This window comes from Pagrus major, chromosome 12, assembly GCF_040436345.1.
Source record: "Pagrus major chromosome 12, Pma_NU_1.0".
NCBI lineage: Eukaryota > Metazoa > Chordata > Actinopteri > Spariformes > Sparidae > Pagrus > Pagrus major.
This window is the reverse complement of record NC_133226.1, coordinates 12,137,900-12,154,357: the sequence shown is the minus strand read 5'-3', so window position 1 is coordinate 12,154,357 and position 16,458 is coordinate 12,137,900. Positions and strand designations below refer to the sequence as shown.

Below are 16,458 nucleotides of genomic sequence, written 5' to 3'. Positions count from 1 at the left end.
CAGAGGAGTGAGCAACATACCCTTATATCCCTTGGCAGAAACTGTCAAGGTACCCTGCATCAGGCATTTGTGCTTAAGGCTACAGTTGTGTTTGACAGCTCTATGTCTGTCAATTTGTGTAACAGTGTGAAATGAAAAAAAAAGTATAAAACTTCATTGTTGTGTAACGCACCCACTAGATGGTGGTGTTTCCGAAGAAACTCTTCAGTGAGTATCCATTCAGTCAAAGCCTACAAACGTTTGACAGCAGGTTACACACAGGCATGTCACAACTTACCTTAGCGTCATTTTCTAAAATCTCATCAAAATATTCATTTTATTTTATTCATATTCAGCACAGAATTTGAGTATTTAGGTTAAGGATAAAAATGCAGTTAAATACTGTATGTTTAAATTATGAATTGTGAATAATAAATCGTTACCATGTGGTAATAAATCATATATTCGCAATAAATTGATAAAACAATGGTTTAAACCAATATGGATAAGCTAGAAGTGTTTTGGGATTAAATGCACAGTTGCACAATATGTGTCCCTAAATATCTGCACTTTCTGACTTATACTTCTGAGGAGCAAGAGGCCTTGTTTGTTTTTTTTCTTTCCAATTTGTTGCATCACTGCGTCTTTGTTGAAATCTGGGAATTGGCAGGCATTAGCCATTAAGACCCAGTGGGTGCATATCTATTAACATTCAGACAGCGCTGCAGTGTTGAGAGCTGCTCCGAGCCAGCTGCAGCCTCATGAGGCATGGTCACTGCAACCTCAATAACCAGAGGAACAGAGCCACCACTTTGTATATTTTACTTTCATCAGTGAGCAGAAGTTGCTCCGCCATATTGGGAAGCTTGTCGTGCTCGCTCGTTGCTTTCTAACACATTCTTTCGTCTGTATTACTCTTTATTCAGGCTTCTTTCGAGGGCACTGTCTCCTGCATTCAAATTCACTCTCTCCCTTTCAGCATATTGTGTTGTGGGTTGGGTAGGTTGGGGAGCTCTAAATCGATGTGTCACAGCTCTGTGCCAGACAATACGTATTATGAGATTGAATTGGAGGGGGAAGTTGGAGAACAACAGGAAATGAAAATAGGGAAATATGTAAAAGTTTTACTGGTGGCATTAAATAACTGTTGACTGAGCAAACATACTGTAATTCACAGTTCAAATACATGAGCTACCCATGAAGCCGCAGTAAGCTATAGACATATGATCAGCAGAGTACAGTAGATTCACATTACAGCATGTACTTGTATAACAGGATCCATCTGACACAACTGAGTTGTCAGATATGACTGTCTGTCATCACTTGTAAGGATGAAATAGGCAGTCACTCATTTATCATTCTACAGCAATAACAGTTAAATCAAACTCTCAGGGAACTCAGAGAGCACTCTTGAGGAGTGAGACCCTTAGGATCTTGGCTGTATGAACATTACATCTCAGATGACCTGTATTTTGAGCTTTCTATAGATCTGTTCAGTGGATGGAAGGAACTAAGTACATTTACTTGTACTTAAGTACACCATTATGCTATTTTATACACCTGCTTCACTACATTTTAAAGGTCAAGTGTGTAGGATTTTACTGCTACCTGCACATTATGCCTCATAATTAAAAAAAATAACAATCTAATGATATAATATGTAAAAATGCAACACTCAGATGAGCCGTTTGTGTGCATACCCAGGAATTCCACATTTGAGACTTAAATAAGTACTTATTGGATATTTTAATTAGGCCTATTTTGCTAACAATACTTGTGTATCACTACTTAGAAGCAGGACTTTTACTTGTAACTGAGTAGTTACACATTGTGGTAGTCTATACTTGTACTTGTAGGATAAATTCACCCAAAATGAAAATGTAGTCATTATCTACTCAGCCACATGACAATAGAAAGTCGGGAGAAGTTTTGTAGCTCACACAACATTTCTGGAGCTTCACAGCTAAAAAAAAGAAAGAAAAAAAAGCTGGGAAAAAACTGGCTCCATACAGCGAGTCCAGCATTATGAGAATCTGCAGAAGCCCTAAGATATCAAATTGATTTGAAAAGACTTTTTAAAACCCTTTTTAAGCTGAAATATTCACTGAAACCGCTAAGTTAATAGCATTAGCCTCCAGAGACTTTTGTTGCATTGTTTGTTTTTTGTTTTTTTACATTTTAAAGCAAGTCCCCATCAACTTCAGTTGTTTAGGAGAATGCTGCAAGGCTATTTTGCTGTGAAGTTCTAGCAATGTTTTGTGGACAGCAAAACTTCCCCTGAATTTCCCTCGGCATGGGCGTGAGCAGATAACGACTACATTTTCATTTTTGTGGGTGAACTTATCATTTAAGGATCTGGATACTTTTTCAAAGATGTGGTTGTACAAACTTTTTTGACATTTGCCCAACATTTTTTGTTTAAAAAAACCCAAACATTTTAAAGGTGCGATACGTAGTTGTGGGGAATACATTTTAATCAGAAGAGATAGATCTTCATTGACTCATTTGTTTTTATGGCTAAACAAAGGAAATAACCAATCACTCTTCGTTTTTATACCGAATAAACTGAATAAACAAACTGACCTTAAAGGACAACACAATTTCATACTGTTTTACTTTGTTTATATGTGGTAGACCCTGCCACCTTTCCAGCTTCAAACAGTGTTGGACCAACAACTCACTGTGCTTGGGTACCGTAAGAGATGGCAAAGGAAGGAGATGTAATGTGGTTTTAATATAAAAAGAAGGACAATGTCAAGTTGATACTTGTCGTTTCTGTCGTGTAAAACCCATTTTTTTATTGAATGGCATAAAGCTAACTTTAGGTCAAACGGCCTATATTACATTTGTGAAAATGGGGCTACATGTGTACCTTAAAGGACCACTATGTAGTTTTGGGGAAGACTTTTTAATCACAAAATAAACATCTTCATTGTCTGATTTTTTTGTCTAAACAAACTAAATAAACAAACCCTCTTTTTTTCATGACGGAATAAAATGAATAAACAAACTTAAAAAAACAACACAGTTTCATACTGTTTTACTTTGTTTACATGTGGCGGACCCTGCCACCTCTCTAACTTCAAACAGTGTTCTGGACCTTATTTTCCTCTGAGAGCAGCTTGTTTATTCAGTTACGGAACAAATGAATACTTCCGAGTTTGTATTATCACCTCATTTATATTGTAAATATTAAAATTCTGAGTTTGAGTTTCTTCCCCAAAACTAAGTAGCAGTGGCCCTTTAAAAACTGCACTTTGCCTCAAAAAAGAGGAAGAAAACTAGGACACAGAGGAGAAACAACATAAGGTGGTGCTGTTGTTATAAATAGGCCCGTGATGAGTTTTAGCTTATATTCGTGACTGTGATGATGAGACATCAGTACTTTATCACAGAAAACGTCCTGAAGCTGTGTCATGGAAACATGATTGACACCCTGCTCACTACATGAGGGTGGGTGGTGGTGGTGGGGGGCTGTCCGTGGCCTCGTCACCCGCCCACCCCCTTTTTCCTCCTCCCTCCTCCTCCCCCTCCAGGCGTCAGTGACGTGCAGATAGAAAGCGGGACCTGCCCTCCCGTCGCCATTTTTCGGTCTCGTACTCGCACTTGTGGTGGCTCGGGTGAGGGGGGGGACGAGCAGAAAGAAGGGAAAGTAGAAAATATAGAGCCGTCGGGCCGGGATCCCTCGTGAGCGCCGTGGAATGCACGCGAGAGCTGCGACAGAACGTGCCGCCACCTGAGATGCACGCGCAGGAGACGAGCCGCTGCCGTGAAATCATTCTGTGTGTGAAGACGTGTTGCGGGCCGCCATTTTTCTGCTGTGCTGCCTCAAAAGTCTGCTCCGAGTCGAGAGAGGGGATTCAAAAACGCATTTCCATGACGTGTGCCTTATCGTGAGATCAACGAGATACGAACTTAATCATTTCGTCTCCGAACCCGCTGCTGCCGGCGACCTTTCTTTCTTCTCTTTTTCTTTTTTTTTTTGAAACAGTCATGAGGATTTAAACAGACGAAAAAGCTGAGGCCACCTTTTCCGTTCTCATAACTGACACTGACTGGAAGGAGGTAAATTATTAGAAGAGAAGCCCGCTGTTTTCTCGGAAGGCGGAACGAAAAAGGGAAGCTTCATTGATCATTTGTTGCTTCGGCCTCCGTCGATGTTTCTCTGTCGTAAGTTTTTATTTTTGTCTCTCTCGGCCGTTTAAACGATCACTCGGCCGTTGGCTGCTCAACACAGGAACCACATTATGCTCCAAAGTTGGATCCAGCCAGTCGCAGCCTGTCTCTGAACACGTCAGGTTGTTTTTGTTTTTTGGTTGTTTCTTTTTTTCCCTCTCTCTCTCTGTGTTAACCCGAAGTCTCTGGAGCCTGCTGCGTTTTGTGAAACCCTCTCAGGGCGACGAATGCCCTGCCCTGCATCCTCCAAAGCCTCCAATTTGCTGTGATTGGCCAACGCATACACGTTTTTTTTTAACTTATTGTCTAGTCTGTTTTGTAATTCCCCCTTTCCTCGTCTCTTTAGACTCGTATTAACTTATTATTTTTGACCAGAAATGTCAACTGCTCGGTTTGACTCAGCTGACCGGTCCGCCTGGTATTTTGGACCCGTGTCACGACAAGAGGCACAGAATAGGTTACAAGGACAGAGACATGGCATGTTTCTTGTTCGAGACTCGTCGACCTGCCCGGGCGACTACGTGCTGTCAGTGTCTGAAAACTCCAAAGTGTCTCACTATATCATCAACTCGTTGCCCAGCAAGAGGTTTAAGATAGGCGACCAAGAGTTTGACCACCTCCCTGCTCTCCTGGAGTTCTACAAAATCCACTACCTGGATACGACCACGCTGATAGAGCCAGCCCCCAGGTGAGTTCAGCACCCCTCCCATTGACTACCATGATTGTGAGATGTGTACACCATGATGAAATACCATAGCACCTGGGCATCATAGATGTGTCAGACTGGCTGATCTAGGTTAACTAGGTGGTCTATTTTTATCCAAACTAACCCACTTTCAGTCAGACTGCAGTGCTTGTGGACACACCAGTGGCATTGCCACACATTCAGTTTGCTGTTTTTAGTCTGGTGGGTGGTGTCCAGCACCACCAGGTTGGAAAGAGAAATGATCACCAGTCAAGATGCTGGTATAGGTTGAATGTTTATGTACTCTTTTAGCAGTGTTTACTGACATACAGCTATAGCACCAATGAGGCATTGCATTTTGCTACTTCAGCACTGATGAAAGAGCTTGACATCAGTAAACATGTGGCCTTTTTTCATGTCTTACTCCAAGACATTGGGTATTAAACTTGGTTTTAAGATTGTGTTTTATTTAAGCCTATTGACCAACGATCTGTGTGTAGTAAACATCCTTGTGGAAGTTTTCCTTAAAGGGCACTATTTGGAGGAAAAATTCAGAATTCATATTTTAATATTTACAATATTAATGAGGTAGTAATACAAACTCTGAAATGTATTTTTCCACAACTGAATAAGCAAGCTGTTCTATATGGTTTATATGAACAAAGTAGAACGGAATGAAACTGTTGTTCTTTTAAGGTCAGTTTGTTTATTCAGTCATGAAAAAGAACATTTTCTTTAGACATAAAAATCAGTCTATGAAGATGTTTATCTTGTGATTAAAATGAAATGTCTTCCCCAAATCTACATATTGCTCCTTTAAGGTACACATGTAGCCCAATTTTTACAAATGTAATATAGGCCGTTTGACCTAAATTGTTTTACATGACATGAAACATGTCCCTGTTTTCATTTTCAGTATCAACTTGACCATGTCCTTCTTTTTGTGGTAACCATGGCATTTCCTTTCCTTGCCTTCTCTCAAGGTACCCAAGCACAGTGAGTTGTCCCATCCAGCCCATGGGTGGCCCAGAGGAGAACCTGGAGTATGTGCGGACTCTATATGACTTCACCGGCAGCGATGCAGAGGACCTTCCCTTCAAGAAGGGAGAGATACTCATCATCCTGGAGAAGCCAGAAGAGCAGTGGTGGAGCGCCAAGAGTAAAGAGGGACGTGTCGGAATGATCCCTGTGCCCTATGTGGAGAAATTGGTACGACCTTCGCCTCACTCCGGCCAGCCTTCCCACGGATCTCGCAACTCCAACAGTTACGGGATCCCCGAGCCCTCCCATGCCCTCGTTCACGCCTACGCCCAGCCCCAGACACCTTCGCCGCTGCCCCCTGGCACACCTGGAGCAGTCATCACCCCGCTACCGTCCATGCAGAATGGCCCCGTTATGGCAAAGGCCATCCAAAAACGAGTGCCGTGTGCCTATGACAAAACAGCTCTTGCTCTAGAGGTATTGTAAAGTGGGATTTCACTTTATCCCTTATTTTATCTAAAGCTGTCTTCAGTGTTTTATTTCTCTCTTCTCTCTTTCTTTCTGTTTTTCTAGGAGATAACATTGACTTCATGTACTTTTTAAAGTTACACTTCAATGAATTTCTGCTTTTTATAGATTGTATTTGGTCTTTATGAAGTGGGACACTTACTTACTTTTGGTTCAAATTAGGTAACATGACCAAGCACAAAATATCTTAACATTTTCAGAATCTAGGTCATGTTAGAAATGTTCGTCACATGAACGTCATATCAGATTGTTGTTCAGCGGTACCTTTTGATTAATAATGCATCATCATGCAGTAAACCTCCATGCCAAGTTAAGTGCCAGAGGCACAACTTGTAGGAGACTACTCAGCTTAAAAAGTCTTGTCAACACCAGGCTGAAAAGATGATGTCACAGGGTGCTGGAGTCACCTGTGCATCACTGCAGCAAGGGGAGAAATTAAACCACTGTAGATTTTTTTTGTTTAAGTTACTCTTTAAAGCTGCACTGCCTCAATGAAGCTTTTAACTCAACATCTCTGCCACAATGTTAAAAAATGTGTCCAACTGCATTATTTAACAGAAGACACTTGGGTCCAGCTTAGCATTGCCTGCACAATTAATTATGTAGTTAAAAGTGAATTTTTAAGAGTTTTATGGTGTAGAATATTAAATGAATATGAATGAATTTTAATAAGAACATCTGCTGCAGAAGATAATAGTTCAGAGTTTGACAGAATATTTAGTTTTTTGTTCCTGAAATCATCACATCCTCGCTGGTTTTTATCTCTAGTAGGAGAAGCAGTAAGATCAAGGTCAAGCATGTAAATGTTGACAGCCTAAAGAAAAATGCTTTTGCATGGAGAAAGCTAACTAGTGACAAGAGATAATGGGGCAACATAATTAATTTGTTTTCACTCTTTAACTTTTTCATTTTTTAAACAAGCATTTCATAGTTGTCATAGTTGAAAAAAATGGAAATATAGAAAGTCCATTTCTCACCTAAAGCGGAATTTTTCTTGCTCCGCACAGTTTCTTGTAAAGTTAAACTGCAGTCTGCATTGAAATTGCATTCGTCAGTTGCTATTAATGAGAATGGGGGGGAAACACCAGAGTCACCACAGCAATCTTGCTGAGGCTATGTGTGAAAGTGTCTTAAGATAATTTTGCATCTCTTCTCCAATCACCCAACTCTTAAAACTATGCTCTCGTTGCGTAGTCACACCAAAAGATTCATAACCAACCGGCAGCTGCTCTGCTTGTCGCCTGCCGGGTGTTTCTGGGTGGTTGTGGTGTGACGCAGTGGTTCAGAGAAAGTCTGGCTGTCCCCAGCTCTTTAGGAGAAATCAGATTCTTGTAAATTTGCCTTAAAGTGGACCTGTGGTCCACTTCAGCTTGTTGCTTTGTGTACTGGCATTATACTGCTTGTTGTTGTGGTGAATGAATGAATACTAGACAAATGCTAGGTAGGTCAACAGTGATTCAGCGGCTTCTGATTGGACAAGAAATCATGGTGAGGTGAGGGAGCATGTGTGATTTCTGTCCTTTGTCTATTAGACACCATGGTGTGTTTTTTTTCCTGGAATGATAGATGAATAAATGAGGCACTTGTAATTTCAGGGTGGACGGGGACTCTGTGGTTAGACTGACCATAGTATTTCCACTGATGGTTGAGTGCAACCCCAATTCTACCAGTCTGTTGCTCTCATACCCCTTTTCCACCAGATAATCTTTGGTTGTTGAAACAGTTGAAACCCTCTGTGCTATTTAGGGAACCAGGCCACAATTCCACCAATTTCGAGGGTGTCATCAACGAAGGGCACGATATTTGTAGAAATGCTCCAAACTGTTCGAAATTAAGTGTGTGAACCTGAGTGGAACTGATCCCATTTTGGTGGAAGAGGGGTGTCAGTGGCTCATGCTCAATCTTCCTTCTAGCCAGCTAGCTGCTACGTTAGCAGCAGCACATTTTTGCATTTCTAAGCCGCGCACTCTGGCTAATACAAATCCGCTTCGACTGCCGTAACATGTTGAAGCATGTGATGTAACGCATAATGTGCACTTCATAAATATGCTGGAGCTCCAAAATGTGCCACTCTGACAGCAGACCAGGCTGTGGTGACACCCCCAGGGGAGAGATGAGAATGAAAAGTTGCTTGTCTTATCTCTTCTGCCATTCACTGACATCAGAGTGCGTCAGTGGATGTAGGAAGTAAACTATGCCTCTGCAGCTGGGTACAGTAAAACAAGCTGTCCTTGTGACTCTTGTACAGAAATGAGGGTGTAAATTTGGACCATGAGCAAACCTGGTGAATGGTATTCATGCTAAAGGTTAGACAGCTCCCTCTAACAACATTAGTCCTGTCTTTTCTGCTCTCTCCCGCGTCCGTTTTTACAATATCTAACAACAATTACCCCTTGATATACTTAATACCTCAGACAGACAGAGACACTGTGACTTGAGTTGAACTGGTCAACAAGACATGTCCACCGGTTTGGGTCTGCGTCCTCCGCTGCCCATCTTTATCAGCAGCTGCATCGAGTAGAGATGGAAACTTCTATTAAACTAAATGTTCATTTAACCAACTTCACAAAGAGAGACAGACCAGGCAAAAGAGAAAGAGGGAGCAACTAAAGTGAGCATGTGAGAACTGAAACATGACTTTATTCGGCACGTATGCCATTCCTTGTAATCATATGGTGTAGCAGTGCAGTGTATAGAGCTACAGTTGCAGACTGGCGTTTGGAGAGTCTGGAGGTTAACCCGTGACTGCTGTCTCATGGTGTGCGAATGGGTAAAGCACACATTGAATGTATGTTCAGTAGACTCATGTCAAAAGATCTACAAGTATCTTGCCACCTCAGAACACCTGTGATTCAACAAAGAATCTCCCAAATACTGTTTCACTTTTACATTTACAATTGCTGCAGCAGGGACGCAATTAAAACACTATTTTGATGGTTGCTCCAGTTATTAGTAAGTTGTTCAATAAAAGCTGGAGATATCCCAAGCTCCCATTTTAGATGATAAAGATATCTTTGTGCTTAACATTTTCTTTATTGTTAACTGCCCACTGTTCTCCTTTAAGACACTAGATGTTATTCATATTGCAAAGTGCAGAGCTGCTGTGAGATAAAGTATTGACGTCTCTTTTTTTTCAGCAACATTTTTCACAGGCCTACATTACCACACCTCAAATGTGCTGCTGTTGTGAAAACTATTTCAACTTCCACATTTTGCTAATCCTGGGGATGATGAGAGGCTGTTCAAATATGTGCTTCCGCAACAGTTTCCGACTAATACTACTCATTCCATTCTACTCATGTCTCCTCACACGTTGTTGATAAGATACAGAAGGACTGACTTTAACTTGTCAATTCAATTCTGAAATGTTTTCATTTAAAATAAGGAAAGCTGTAAATTCAGTGTCAGCATACTGTAGGCCCAACTACAGTGGTTTGTCTTCTCTTCTCATACCAATCAACCCACCTGACATTGTGTCCTCTGTGATGCACCTCAAGCTTCTGACTCGCTGTGTGTTACTCTAGTTCATCTTAGTTAATGCTAAGTCATGATGTTGTCATCCAGGGTTTTAGAAAAAACTGTAAATATGGGCAAGGTTTTCAAGCTTCAACCTAACACAGTCCAGTTATTGGTTTGTTTTCTGTGCGTGCATTAACAAGTCACAATGGGTAAAGAATAGAGGTGTGGAGATTATAAGATGCATTGCGATGCAGGCGTGGAGCATAATCAAGAGACAATAAAGTTATGTTGCCATGTTGTTCCCATGCTTTGAATTATGGGCGGACATTAGGTTAACGTTACTTATGAAGGAGGTATGTCGGAGTGAGGCAGAGATCATCTGCGAGTGATACATTTTTTTTTAAAAAGAATTGTAATCGAACCGTGAGGCCAGTGAAGAGTTACACATCTAGTAAAGAAGCAGTGTCTCTCTACATATTGTCCACGTCACGGCTGCAGGTCTGTTTTTTGGCATATTCTATCCATCCAGCCTGAGCCAGAGTCTAATTAGATGAAAGAAATTGATGCTGCCAAGTATCTTTTTCAACTACAATTAAGAAATAAGGATGCTACTGTCATTGCATCTGGTGTCTGGGTCTGTTTGTGTATGGTCTCCTTTAACCAAATATTTTCCGTCTCTGGCTGGATTTGTTGAACAATTATGGAAAAATCTGAAGGCTGTCCATCCCAATAACATTAGTAATTCACACTCAACACTGTCAGTAACTACATAGAGACCGCCTGTAGTAGACCCCTTTGCTGTTATGCCCCCAGACTTGTGTACTGCATTGCTGTGCAGGTACAATTGCTGCTCTTCTGTGATGCCTTTGCTCTTTACTTTGCTTCACACCAACCCTGGCCTAAAACAGGAGAACTGAGGGTAACTCTTACTCAGTTGCCTCAGTTTTCTGTCCACAACATTTTGTTTTACTATTCTTACAGTATCTTGGCACTTGTCTCTGAAATGCTATAAGTTATACAAACTTTGTGATTAAGGGTTTTTCAGTCTGCGCTACTGAAATGTTCTCTATGTAACTATTTTGGATGTTTTGGAGAAGAGATGCAAGAAACTAAGCCTGAAATAGACAGGGCCCAATTTAGAAGTTCAGAGATGAAGCACAAAACCCAGTGTTGCACTTTCGCAACATTGCGTAGTCAGTGTCGTAATTACTTAAATTGAGAAGGAAGCCAGCAGAAACCCTAGAAACCAGTCACTAGAAAGAGACTAGCTGAAACCCTAGCATTTCCTGTGGCATTTCTGATTTACTGGTCTAAAACTTGCTTTGCACTGAAAACACATACCTTACCCAGTCTCATCATGTCCCTTGTATCCGTCTCTGTCTTTGGCTCAGAATAGATCATAGCTTAAAGCAAAACCCCTTCAGTTTTGTACTGTGGCTATTCTGGGGCCTCTGGGGTTCAAGAAGCAGAAGCTGTGAGTCATTATTTATTCACTTCAGACACGAGCAGTTCTCAAAAAATGAAATCAGGTTCTAGATATATAGGCTATTTTGTTGTTAATTTTTCTATTTGTGGTCACAGTTAATTTGATATATTAGGATTTGTTGCAATTCTTGTCAAGACATATTTCAAAGTACAAGGTTAACAAGAACTTATTCAACACACTTAGAAATGTAAATCAGTTTTCATTCATAACCAACGTCACGTTAAAACTTGTGAGTGGCAGTTATTTTTTTCCACCCTTTATTGAATGTACGTGATAGCAATCTTTTTTTACCACACCATGATTCATTCAAACCGACCGATTCAAGGTTTTCTCATCACTCTTTGACTGACGTTTTGTAGGAAGCTTTTTTATGACTAAGTAGCATTCTTGTCATTCCGGGGGCGGCGTCAGGGATTATTAATACAGATAATGTTGAGGACTAGATGTCCTTGAAGCCTCATTCTGAAGTGAAAGCTACAAATAGTGTGCCCTCACATTCACATTTCAATCATGGTTCTGATGATGGAGACTTTTCTCGTCTAATCCTGATAAAGAACATATGGCTTTAACAGATTGAGGTCACTTTCAGTGTCACAAACCCATCTGAGCGACAGCTCTGTCGTCTGTTTCAACCTCAGTGTCATGAGCATGTGGAGATCTGACAAACAGCTTTTATTTTTAAAAGTGTGTATTAAGAAATCTGTAGTGCTGGATGCTCTGTGCTCTTACACATGCAGTGTAGTTTGGAGCAGGTTTTAAAATAAAAGTTGGCCTTGTGCCAAATGCATCTTTTTCCCTTTGGCTATGAAAACTGTTGACCTTTAACTGTGCTGTATTTTTCTTGTCTCATTTTATGCGTATCTTTGCAACAGAGTCAGGTGCAGCAGTTATTACCCAGCTTAAAATTCAAGTAGATCCTTGTGCATTCTGTTATTTTATCTGTAGGTGCATTGTGTCAAAATGACACTTTTAAACACGATACACTGTTAAGTTATTATATAACTTCTTTGCTCCGCTGATTATGTCATAGGACAGGGAGTTGCATGTTGAATAACTTGAAAGGTGGCATATTGTGGAATTGACTTGTTTTGTTATTGCATTTTAATCAACCTAAATGTTGAACTATCCTGATTGTCAGGATGTTATAGTGAGTTGGTACAGAACTTAAACTTTAAAAATGGGGCTGGTTGATTACATTAGCAAGGGTTGGGGGAAAGATTTATTCTCAGTCTCTTGAAAAATTGTGTTGATGCAGACAAGTCAGAAATTTAAAACCCAATTCTCAACTAGAGCTTCAATAATTAATTATTAAGCTGTAAACTATTAAATAAATTGCCCACTATATTGATAATTACTCAGTTTGTGGAATTTTTTAAGGAAGAATAAGTTGAAAATTCTCAGATTCCAGCTTCTTGAATGTGAATATTTTCTGGTTTCTTTACTCCTCTTTGACAGTTAAATGTTTATCTCTGGGTTGTGGACTAAAGAAGACATCTGAGGGCGTTATCTTGGGCTTTGTGAGACACCAGTCGATATTTTTCACCATTTTCACCAGGTTTTTCCATTCCGTATGGCTTAAATAATAGGATGGTGAAACGTAATGGATATAAAACATACCTCATGTTTATGTTCTAAGCTAGGCTACTGTTTTGACTTCTGGTGAAGATGGCTGAGCATCTGAATTCTTATGGATTATCACAGATTCACTATGTTTTAAAAGTATCAAATAGTCACACGGTAGAATAAATTATGAGAAGAAAATGAATCAAGGTGTATCCATAATCGTTTTGTAATGTCATCATCACCTTCTAAATCAGATCTGAATCCAGAGGTGCCTAGAGATTCCCACTCATTACCCTGTAAGGCACTGAAGTTTAATGTGGGCCCTAAATGTGGTGTAAAAAATTAAAATTTACAATCTGTCTTTTTAGAACTCACTCTGCTCGTTCTGAAAACAAGTCCTATAACTCGACCTCCTGTCCTTTCTTTCCTCAGGTTGGTGACATCGTCAAGGTTACGCGGATGAACATCAACGGTCAGTGGGAGGGAGAGGTGAACGGACGGAGGGGTCTCTTCCCATTCACCCATGTCAAAATCATAGACCCCCAGAATCCGGACGAGAGTGACTGACCTCAGAGTTCGACTGGACCCTCTCGCCAGTATCGACCTGCACCTGAGTGTGCTGGCTGTCTCCACCATTCCCGCCAGCTTCACCGGGTCGGTTACGTGCTTGCCTGCTTTGGGGCTGTACAATGATAGCGACCCCTCTGTTGTTGCCAACCGTTGCAAGGCTTTCTGACTGTTTACAGCTTTGGACATTGGATCCAAACTAAAACCTGACCCCACTTCTCCCAGTTCCCTTTCCCATGTCTTGGTTCCAGGCTGGGCAGTGTTTTTTTTGTTTTTGCATTAGTGTCCTTTTCATTTCCAGATCACTGGGCATCAGTGTGAGTGTGTATGTGTGTGCGTATGTATAAGTGCATGTGTGTGTGTGTGTGTGTGTGTGTGTTCACAATAGATATTTACCACATTACATCATGGCAGGTCTTTTTTTTTTATTTGATTCTCTGAATATTTGTCATGTTTGAAGTCTTGGGGACTTTAGAACGTGTTGGTGTGTGTTTGTTTCGTTGATGTGAGGATATTTGTGCGACATAGGGAGAAGCAATTTTCCTATGGACTTTGGAGAGCACTGAGGCAATGAGGAGCTAACCAGCCAGTCAAATGTTATTTCTCCAAACAATCAAGTCACTGTTGTACCTTAACCATCACACACATGAGCACACAGATGTACACAACTTGTTGGCCATGAGCTTTTCAGGTCAGCAGGTTTGTGATGTGTATGCGATGTGCGACTGGAGTCAGAGATTGGTTTGTGGAGGATCTAGCTCAAGTCTGGCTGACGAGACTTATTTATCTTTTGTTAATTAAGACACGACACGGCCATGTGATTTCATCTTTCTCTTATTTGTGCCACATGATCAATAGGTTTTTTTTTATTATTATTTGTGACATGGAGAAGATGAATGGTTGAGTGGTAACTTTGCATGTCCACTTGGTACCTCTCTTTACTGTCCTTCACATTATTTTGAATTAAAAGGACATTGCTTAGAGATTAGCAGGTTTTTAGTGCCAGCAGCGCCAAGCACAAGAAGATATATGTCAACTTTCTGCATAGGAGTGCAACGCTTAGAAACAGGTCAAATAGCAAGGGCAGTAGCCCTGGGCAGCACTTCCCACAAGCATCTTGACTACAAGGCTAGCTTAAAACGCAGTGTGGGCAAGAGGACAGAACACCTCCCACTGAGGTGAGAAACTCTACTCTAAAAACCCTTTTCCACTAACATGGGACTGTTTGGAGCATTTCGACAAAAATAAAATGGTTTGGAACCTGCGAGGTTGGTTCCTATCAGGAGTCAAAAAGTAGCAAGTTCTTTTCTCGACCTGAAGAGCGAACCGAAGTGGGCTTGTCATATTCTACAGGTTGTTCTGCATTGTGCAACATCCACGTTGATGAGGCATCCTTGATTACAGCGATAAAACTGGTGGAAGCCGAGCTGGTTCATTAGATAGCACCAAGGTCTCAAGAATCTTGGAAAGGAAACGGTTAAAGAACCAGGGGCCTCATTTATAAAAAAAACTTCTCAGATTCATACTTGAAGTCTTAAGATAGTTTCCTATGTTGTGCTGTCATTCGCCTCGCAGAAGATGACGAGCATAAAACCCTCGCTTATGCAGGTTCTAGTCGTCCCATTTGTAACCTGCTCGCCTTCTGATCTATAAATCTCAAATTAGCTCAAATTGACGCAATAGGTCTCAGCTCTTTGCAAGACCACATCCTGGCGGTGGTTGAAGAGCCAGTTGACGTATTTTTCAGTGGACTAAATAGTTGGTTGACAAAACAAAGCCAAAGGTAGCCTGGTCATGTGTTGCTGATACAGATTGTTCATAACACTCGTATAAAGTTCCCCAGAGGCTTGGACGCATATGCATCCCCCACACTGCAATAGCTCTACATAAGCAGCAGGACTTTACTTAGAGATAAGATCATTTCAACGTCAAAGTAAAGTGTAATAAATAACTACATATACTCGGCTTAAGTAATTCTTCAGAATTGATCGTAAGTCTATTTTATAAATGGGGCCCCTGAGCTACTTTGGTAAAAAGGGTATCAGTGTCTTAGGTCTTGGAAGGAGAAAATGTCTCTGCAAGCAAATGAGATCCCATCAACGCCTTTTGTCAGAGAGTAAGATAAATGCATCTGTCGGCGCATGCAATCCCCTCTCTAACCTTGTTTTTAATGTGATGTTACATTTGTCGATTTAGGATTTCAGACAGCTTTATTCCTTTAATGTTTGATCTGTGCACAATTTGTGTGTTTTTGGTTTTTTTTAATGCAAACTGACCCTATCGTAGTGGAAAGCATCTTGTGCTGCAACCAATTCCTTTTGATCAGCAGTAGCCGAGGATAAAACAGTGTGTTTGAACAGTGCCGACCTCTAGATTTCTGCTGTAATAATGAACTATTTCACCTCCCGTCTCTCCCAGTGCTTTCCATTCAAAACATTGCTCAGCCGCTCACTCAGAGAGACATTGTGCAGCCTTTTGTTGTATCCCAATCTATTTTTTTTTTTTTTGGTTAGGTTATAGTCGGCTTTTAAATCAAGCTTTTTTGTTAAAATGAGCGATGTACCTACGGTGACATTTACAAAAGGGAAAAAATGCCTGCTGGTTGCCTCTGTGCATGACCTCTTGGCCCGGGGAGATGGTTCTAACTGGCCAAATGCTGCTTAATGTCATTTGTCCTTATTAAATAAAGGTTTCTTATTTTGATCCCTCCTGGTCTGTGCAAACAAACCAGTGTGGGTTTTCCTCATCAAACTTAATGGAATCTACTAATTAAGCAATACACCCTGATCATTTCCTTTCTTGAGGTGAACTTGCTTTTCTCATGCTTCTGAGTTGTTTTGTAATGGCATTAACAGTATTACTGTGCTCTTCTCATATTCTAGGAAAGCCTGTCTTTTACTTAAGAATTGAAAATTGTGCCTTTTATTTTCTTATACCATTTACATGTGTTAATATTTCCCATGGTTAACACCTGTGCTGGTATTGACCCTTTATGTACAGAACAAGTAAATAAAATTTACGTCTACTTCTTTAA

The 16,458-nt window shown here is 40.7% G+C and overlaps 1 protein-coding gene across 1 annotated transcript; it reads left to right on the top strand.

The window, feature by feature from the left end:
- The first annotated feature begins 4,102 nt into the window (after nt 1-4,102).
- On the top strand, nt 4,103-16,458 carry crkl (v-crk avian sarcoma virus CT10 oncogene homolog-like). The gene is made up of 3 exons (XM_073477912.1): nt 4,103-4,843; nt 5,824-6,298; nt 13,290-16,458. Exons 1-3 carry the CDS (start codon nt 4,533-4,535, stop codon nt 13,422-13,424), a joined length of 921 nt encoding a protein of 306 aa, XP_073334013.1. The 5' UTR covers nt 4,103-4,532; the 3' UTR covers nt 13,425-16,458.